This window comes from Babylonia areolata, chromosome 2, assembly GCF_041734735.1.
Source record: "Babylonia areolata isolate BAREFJ2019XMU chromosome 2, ASM4173473v1, whole genome shotgun sequence".
Taxonomy (NCBI): Eukaryota; Metazoa; Mollusca; class Gastropoda; order Neogastropoda; family Buccinidae; genus Babylonia; species Babylonia areolata.
This window is the reverse complement of record NC_134877.1, coordinates 890,670-899,234: the sequence shown is the minus strand read 5'-3', so window position 1 is coordinate 899,234 and position 8,565 is coordinate 890,670. Positions and strand designations below refer to the sequence as shown.

General features: G+C 43.8%; 1 protein-coding gene across 1 annotated transcript; it reads left to right on the top strand.

The window, feature by feature from the left end:
* Window positions 1-542: 542 nt before the first annotated feature.
* Window positions 543-7,820, top strand: LOC143295916 (ADP-ribosylhydrolase ARH3-like). Its single transcript, XM_076607604.1, has 4 exons — window positions 543-1,545; window positions 3,467-3,617; window positions 6,195-6,405; window positions 7,515-7,820. The coding sequence occupies exons 1-4, from the start codon at window positions 1,416-1,418 to the stop codon at window positions 7,818-7,820; spliced, it is 798 nt and encodes a 265-aa protein (XP_076463719.1). The 5' UTR covers window positions 543-1,415.
* Window positions 7,821-8,565: the final 745 nt, after the last annotated feature.

Genomic DNA, 8,565 nt, shown 5'->3' with positions numbered 1-8,565 from the left:
AACCTGACCATTCTTGCAAATCCAATGGGCGTACTCGTCCCCCGAAGCCTTTGCCTGCTCTCTCTCTTGCTTTCCATCTCTTTAAAAAGAGCATCCTCTTCTTATTGAAGTTTACTTCCCTGTGGAGTTAAGTCCTTTCTCAAAGTTACCTTAACGTACAGCCTTCAGTTCTGGGAGTAGGCTACTTTTTCATCAACACCTTGTGTAGAACTTGCTTTTCTAGCTCTATGGTAGGCTGTCAATACTTCATTTCTGGTAGATTCTAAACTGAAAGTCAGTCACGATGGTCTCGCTTTCCAATGCTGCTCACGGCATCATCCCGTTTTTCTTTAAGTTTAGTATAACAAGTCGTCTCTCAGTTCAGCTGGTCTGTATTCTACTTTTAATTCTTCTACAAGTTGGATTACAGTTGATTACTACAAGTTTGATTACTACAGAAGTGTAGTGAGGTGCAGAGAAGAACTGATCCCAAGACCTCAAAAGTTAACAAGACCAGATTTTGATGTTTTTTCAGTCATCAGTCGTGATCCATAGTGCTTCCTGTCAAACTCAGTCAAACGCCTTCTTGAAGTGCATGAAGACGTGGCACGTAGTCAGAATTTTGATAAATGATATCACTCACAACGAATGTTCACTTTTTGCATCAGAAAACAAGTTTCCGTGTCGAATGTAACAATATTTATCACTGGCTGATCGGTAACTGCTGGATGCCGCCGTCACTGCGAACGGGCACGGCCCGGGCCCAGCCGGTCTAGATGTATGAGACAAAGTAAGGAAGAAAAACAACACAAAGGGTTGTGGTGGTAGCTGTGTTTCCTTTCTGTTATTATTTCCAACCACTCACTGCCAATCAACATTCATTTGTATCAGTGCGTGTGTTTTCGCCGAACTTTGCACCAAATTTCGCTAAAAAGATTGTATCGACACATGATCACGAAGCGGAGCCAGGGGAAGTTACTTAGCAAACCTCGCAGCATTTCACAACAGGAAGAAGTCATTGTTCAGCTGTTGGGTCTCAACTTTTAATTTGACAAGTCAAGACAGATTTTCTCTGCAACTCAACCCAAACCTGCATCTATGAGTACTGTGTTTGCCATCCTCATCGAATTGCTTTGGGTGTGAGGACTGTCGGTGTGCTGACAATTGGCGCGACTGTTTTGACGACCGTGAACAGAGTTTCACTTCAGTTTCAGTTTCAGTGTTCAGTTTTATCACATCAATTCGTATCAAGTGTCACGGGTTTTAGGCTTTATCAGCCTTTTGTGTTTTATGTTACTGGTCGTCAGGACACATACCCACGATATATATCAGTTTTCGCTAACCAGACTGTCATTTTAAGTACGGGACGAAATTCGTTTTTGGATAATTTCTCAATATCAGAACTTCTTTCCCTTGACTACCGCCTTCATCAGAATATGTCGTTTTCGCGCGTACGAGGCAGCCTGGTGGCGGGTGTTGTTGGGGACTGTTTTGGTCGGCTGTTCGAAGGGTCTTCCTATGTCTCCATGAAAGACGTACTCATAGAAGTGAACAGAACTGAACGCAGTAAGTAGCAAATAAGATGGAAAATATCTCTTGAATTCTAAGTTCAGAGAAATTGTATACTATGAGACACAGCCATACATACTACTGAGACTTAAGAGTTAAAATTCACACATGTGTATACATATACACAGACAATGATAATTTCTCTCTCTCTCTCACACACACACACACACACACACACACACACATTTTGTTGTTTGCAATTAATCTGTCAACACAAATTGTGCCAAGCTACTGGAGGACAATAAATGGTAGACCATTAGATTTTTAGCTGCAGTTGTTTCTTCGTTCATAGGCTGCAACTCCCATGTTCACTCATGTGTAAACGAGTGGGCTTTTACGTGTATGACCATTTTTACCCTGCCATGTAGGCAGCTATACTCTGTTTTCGGGGGCGTGCATGCTGCGTGTGCTCTTGTTTCCATAACCCACCGACCGCTGACATGGATTACAGGATCTTTAACATGGGAATTTGATCTTCTGAATGAGTATACACATGAAGGGGGTTCAGGCACAAGCAGATCTGCACATATGTTGACCAGAGAGACTGGAAAAATCTCTACCCTTTACCAGGTGCTATTACCGAGATTCGAACCCAGAACCCTCATATTGAAAGTCCAACGCTTTAAGTTTAACCACTAAGTGAATTGAAAAACAGAACAAGCTTAACGAGTGAAAGACCCAGGAAGTGAATAATGTATAGACCAGAACTTTGCTAATGAATTGGCCTTCCTTCCAATAGTTCATGGTCTGTTTATATTGAAACCAAACAGCTACTTCTGTAACTATTAGCCTTCCTTCCAGTAGTTCATTGTCTGTTTATATTGAAACCAAACAGCTACTTCTGTAACTATTACGTAGTATTAGCCTTCCTTCCAATAGTTCCATTTTCTGTTTATATTGAACCCAAACAGCTACTTCTGTAACATACATCGGGTGCATAGCTATAGATAATAAGATATAAAAGTTAAAACATTTAGCTTTTCATTTCAGCCTGGACAGACATACATCTGGTGCATAGCTATAGATAATAAGATAAGTTAAAACATTTAGCTTTTCCTTTCAGCCTGGACAGACATATATCTGGTGCATAGCTATAGATAAGATATAAAAGTTAAAACATTTAGCTTTTCATTTCAGCCTGGACAGACATACATCTGGTGCATAGCTATAGATAATAAGTTAAAACATTTAGCTTTTCATTTTAGCCTGGACAGACAGACATCTGGTGCATAGTTTCAGTTTCAGTTTCAGTTGCTCAAGGAGGCGTCACTGCGCTCGGACAAACCATATACGCTACACCACATCTGCCAAGCAGATGCCTGACCAGCAGCGTAACCCAACGCGCTTAGTCAGGCCTTGAGGAAAAAAAAAAAAAAAAAAAAAAAGGGGGGGGGGGGGGGAATAAATAATAGATAAGCTTACATAAATAAATAAATAAATAAATAAATAATAATTATAATATAGAAAAAGGTAGTAGTAATAATAATAGTAATACTAATAAAATGATAATAATAAAAAATAAATAAATAAATAAATAAGAAAACAATGGTGATAATTAAGCGAATGAATGTAAAATATGACGACACACATTCACACATACACCCACACATGCATAACGGAAATGCACCAAACATGCAGTTTCACAGATATGAAAGTACAGTCAAATACATATAAACGTACATGAGCTCCAACACACACACACACACACACACACATTACCTTAGCTATAGATAATAAGATATAAAAGTTAAAACATTTAGCTTTTCCTTTCAGCCTGGACAGACATACATCTGGTGCATAGCTATAGATAATAAGATATAAAAGTTAAAACATTTAGCTTTTCCTTTCAGCCTGGACAGACATACATCTGGTGCATAGCTATAGATAATAAGATAAAACATTTAGCTTTTCATTTCAGCCTGGACAGACATACAGAAGAAGAGGGCTGAGGGGAAGACGGGTCGAGCGATCCGCCAGGCGGAATACACTGATGACACTGCCATGGCGCGCAGTATTGCTGCCTCTCTGGTTGAAGAGAAGTCTGTCAACATTGAAGACATCGCAGCCAGGTGGGTCTCTCACACTGTTCATTCCAGCATCAATGATGAAGTGATGAACCTTTTCGTTTTGATCTGATTTATTGCTGAAGTATTTTTACTGTATTATACTACGTAAGTATTGTGCAAAATTTGTAAGATGTGGCATGTGGACACAATACATGTTTCTGTGTATGTATTCATGTTCATCTGTCTAGTGTGTCTGTATATATATATGTGAGCAGTTTATGCTAGCTGTTCATAAGCATTTTTAGAGATTTTAATGAATGTTTATTGCATTAGAGAATTTGTACATCAGATGATTATTCTTTCGGTCCAACATTTGATTGTTCTTTTTGATGATTTTATTTTTGTTGTATAAATCAAAAAAATCAGTAGTGGCATAGTCTAGAAATGAAATATCTGGCCCGAAGTCTGATCTAGTCTGACCCAAAACAGGTAGAATGTAATGTGTTCTCCCACGTTGGCATTACCTAGAAATGAATCTTCAATCTTGATCATCAAGACTCCCCAAGGCTGACCCAGTACAGTTAGAAGGGAATGTGTTCTTCCATGGCCAGGAAAAGGAAGGACCCCACCCCCACCCCCTCCGCTCCCCTCCCCGTCCTTAACTAGACAAGAGGTGGTGTCAGTGGAACACTTCTGTCTGTTCAGACTTCTTAAATATATTTGTGTGATTTTTGCAACCCAAAAATTTTTCTCTTTGTTTTCGTCATCTTTTACATACACACACACACACGCACACACACACACACACACACACACACACACATATATATATATATATATATATATATATATATATATATAGAAAGAGAGAGAGATGTAAAATATATTTTAATTACACATACTTAACCGTGACCCACTAGTGCAGACTCTGGCAGGGGTCTGACATTCCTGTCCTGTGCAAACTACTATCCTCCTATGCGGAGAACTATGAAAAAATTCCTATATATGAATGTCCTGTTATCATATGAACTTATTTTCGCACTTTGATAACTGCAGTATGTATCAAGCTGTAGATATGTGTTACAGTGACAGGAAGTGTGATACTGGTAGTCCCTTCCCCAGCCCCAAATGGAAAGATGTCCATGTTGCCTGAGACATTCTCCCCTTCCCCCAGCCCCAAATGGAAAGATGTCCATGATGTGGCTGGTTGAGTGGTGTCCCCAGCACTGTGCTGATGTGGGATATGATGTGGCTGGTTGAGTGGTGTCCCCTGCACTGTGTTGATGTGGGATATGATGTGGCTGGTTGAGTGGTGTCCCCTGCACTGTGTTGATGTGGGATATGATGTGGCTGGTTGAGTGGTGTCCCCAGCACTGTGTTGATGTGGGATATGATGTGGCTGGTTGAGTGGTGTCCCCTTCCCCAGCACTGTGTTGATGTGGGATATGATGTGGCTGGTTGAGTGGTGTCCCCTGCACTGTGTTGATGTGGGATATGATGTGGCTGGTTGAGTGGTGTCCCCTTCCCCAGCACTGTGTTGATGTGGGATATGATGTGGCTGGTTGAGTGGTGTCCCCAGCACTGTGTTGATGTGGGATATGATGTGGCTGGTTGAGTGGTGTCCCCTGCACTGTGTTGATGTGGGATATGATGTGGCTGGTTGAGTGGTGTCCCCTGCACTGTGTTGATGTGGGATATGATGTGGCTGGTTGAGTGGTGTCCCCTTCCCCAGCACTGTGTTGATGTGGGATATGATGTGGCTGGTTGAGTGGTGTCCCCTTCCCCAGCACTGTGTTGATGTGGGATATGATGTGGCTGGTTGAGTGGTGTCCCCTGCACTGTGTTGATGTGGGATATGATGTGGCTGGTTGAGTGGTGTCCCCTGCACTGTGCTGATGTGGGATATGATGTGGCTGGTTGAGTGGTGTCCCCTGCACTGTGTTGATGTGGGATATGATGTGGCTGGTTGAGTGGTGTCCCCTGCACTGTGTTGATGTGGGATATGATGTGGCTGGTTGAGTGGTGTCCCCAGCACTGTTGATGTGGGATATGATGTGGCTGGTTGAGTGGTGTCCCCTGCACTGTGTTGATGTGGGATATGATGTGGCTGGTTGAGTGGTGTCCCCTTCCCCAGCACTGTGTTGATGTGGGATATGATGTGGCTGGTTGAGTGGTGTCCCCTGCACTGTGTTGATGTGGGATATGATGTGGCTGGTTGAGTGGTGTCCCCAGCACTGTGTTGATGTGGGATATGATGTGGCTGGTTGAGTGGTGTCCCCTGCACTGTGTTGATGTGGGATATGATGTGGCTGGTTGAGTGGGCTAAAAGCACAAATGATGAATAAATAAATTGGTCTGCCATGTAATACACAATACTTTTACCTTTGTGGGCTATGTTACATAAACGATGTACAAGAATCATCCATTCACTGATTCAGTATGAGTACATGAAAGACATCAAAGATCAAATGCATAGCTGAGATACACCTCTCATACAGTAATCACAATCCTATGCATGTAATAATCACAGAGAATAAGCTTGAAATATGATGTTATAATTGGTGAAACATAGACCTGTATACAATATAAGATTGACACCCAGCTGTTCACCAGTAAAGAAAGGTGTTGGTAATGGTGCAGGTTTGCCGAGTCGTACTCCAAACAGCCAAACCGTGGGTATGGCGGCAACGTGGTGACAGTGCTGGAGGCTCTGTCGGGCCCCGACCTCAAGGACATCTACAAGCCTGCTAGGGACCAGTTCAACGGCACAGGGTCCTATGGCAACGGGGGGGCCATGAGAATCTCTCCCCTGGGACTTTTTTTCCACAAGCAGTCACTGGACGAGTTAAAGGTGCCTTGAAACTGTGATGTGGGAGGCTTTAAATAGCGTATGGCCTTTCCACATCTTGGTATTGTTTAGTTTGTTCAGTGGTTTGTTTTATTTTGATATGAGGAATTGTCCGCTTTTTTTCATTAGTTTTAAATGAAGGAGCAAATTGCATTTAATTTTTAAGTAAATAAATAAATAACTTGAAACTGATGCAGAGATCAGGTTGGGTTCAATGGACAATAGGTCATATGACCGGAAGAACATAAAATCAATAGGTCATTTTGAAATTCAATAGGTCAAATATCACCCGGTTAATGCAAAAGTGGGAACGCCAGTTCTTCTCGCCGAAGCTCGCGAAAGGCAGCGATAAAGATTCGTTTCGGATTTCGTTTCGTCACGGATCCGTATTTTAATAAACCAGTTTATAGTCATTTCCTGTAGGAGCAGACGACAAAGCGATCGCGATCGTTAAAGAGAGAGAGAGAGAGAGATGGTTACTTTGGTTGACCGACTGGTCATAAAAACAATAAGTCATGTGACCTGGCAACTTGAAAAACAATAGGTCATTTCAAAATTAAATGCGTCAATGACCGATGTCGAACCTGATCCCTACTGATGGTGCATTGAAATTTTGTAAGCTGCACTAAGCTTTAAACCAGTGTTTCTTGTTATGTTATGATTACTACAGTTATACACAGAAGGTTGAATTTGACTTCTCTATTTCTTTTCTTCTTTTTTTTTTATCAAGATTTTTTTTCTTATTCAAAAAACACTTAGCCATAGAAAATATGAAACAGATGCTTAGGTTTCCCTTTTTTTAAAAGAAAAGAAGCACACAAATATGTTGTAAGTGATAAATGAATATGAACATTAACACAGACCACCAAAAAATCTCCACACCGTGGTCATTTAATTATGTATTTTTCAAGCTGACCAATGTCAGTGTCAGGTGTGAAAAACGAATGATGAACGCCCAATAGCAGCCATCAGTTGGCTCTGCCCAGGTAGGCAGCCTGTTGTTCAAATGACCCCATGTTTATAAAGCGCTTAGAGCTTGGTCTCCGACCGATGATAGGCGCTATATAAGTATCCATGTCATCATCATCATCATCATCATCATCTGGTGACAGGAGAAGACAGTGGACATCACACGACTGACCCACTCACACCGACACGCCATCGTGGGGGCCTTGCTGCAGAGCTTCGCCGTCCACCTGGCACTGTCCCTGGACAACGGAAAACGTCTGGACGCTGCCGCATTCCTCAGCCACCTGCTGCAGCACCTCAAGCCTGTGGAGGAGGAGGTGTACCTCAACCACCGCAACCTGGCTGCACCTGTTGCCTGCGATGATGACAGGTGGGGGACAGTGAGGGTGGTGTGTGTAGGACAGGTGGGTGGTAGTGAGGGTGGTGTGTGTAGGACAGGTGGGTGGTAGTGAGGGTGGTGTGTGTAGGACAGGTGGGTGGTAGTGAGGGTGGTGTGTGTAGGACAGGTGGGGGACAGTGAGGGTGGTGTGTGTAGGACAGGTGGGTGGTAGTGAGGGTGGTGTGTGTAGGACAGGTGGGGGACAGTGAGGGTGGTGTGTGTAGGACAGGTGTGTGACAGTGAGGGTGGTGTGTGTAGGACAGGTGGGTGACAGTGAGGGGGGGTGGTGTGTGTAGGACAGGTGGGGGACAGTGAGGGGGGGTGGTGTGTGTAGGACAGGTGGGTGACAGTGAGGGGGGGGTGTGTAGGACAGGTGGGTGACAGTGAGGGGGGGGTGTGTAGGACAGGTGTGTGACAGTGAGGGTGGTGTGTGTAGGACAGGTGGGTGACAGTGAGGGGGGGGTGTGTAGGACAGGTGGGTGACAGTGAGGGTGGTGTGTGTAGGACAGGTGGGTGACAGTGAGGGTGGTGTGTGTAGGACAGGTGTGTGACAGTGAGGGTGGGGGGTGTAGGACAGGTGTGTGACAGTGAGGGTGGTGTGTGTAGGACAGGTGGGTGACAGTGAGGGGGGGTGGTGTGTGTAGGACAGGTGGGTGACAGTGAGGGTGGTGTGTGTAGGACAGGTGGGTGACAGTGAGGGTGGTGTGTGTAGGACAGGTGGGTGACAGTGAGGGTGGTGTGTGTAGGACAGGTGTGTGACAGTGAGGGTGGTGTGTGTAGGACAGGTGGGTGACAGTGAGGGTGGTGTGTGTAGG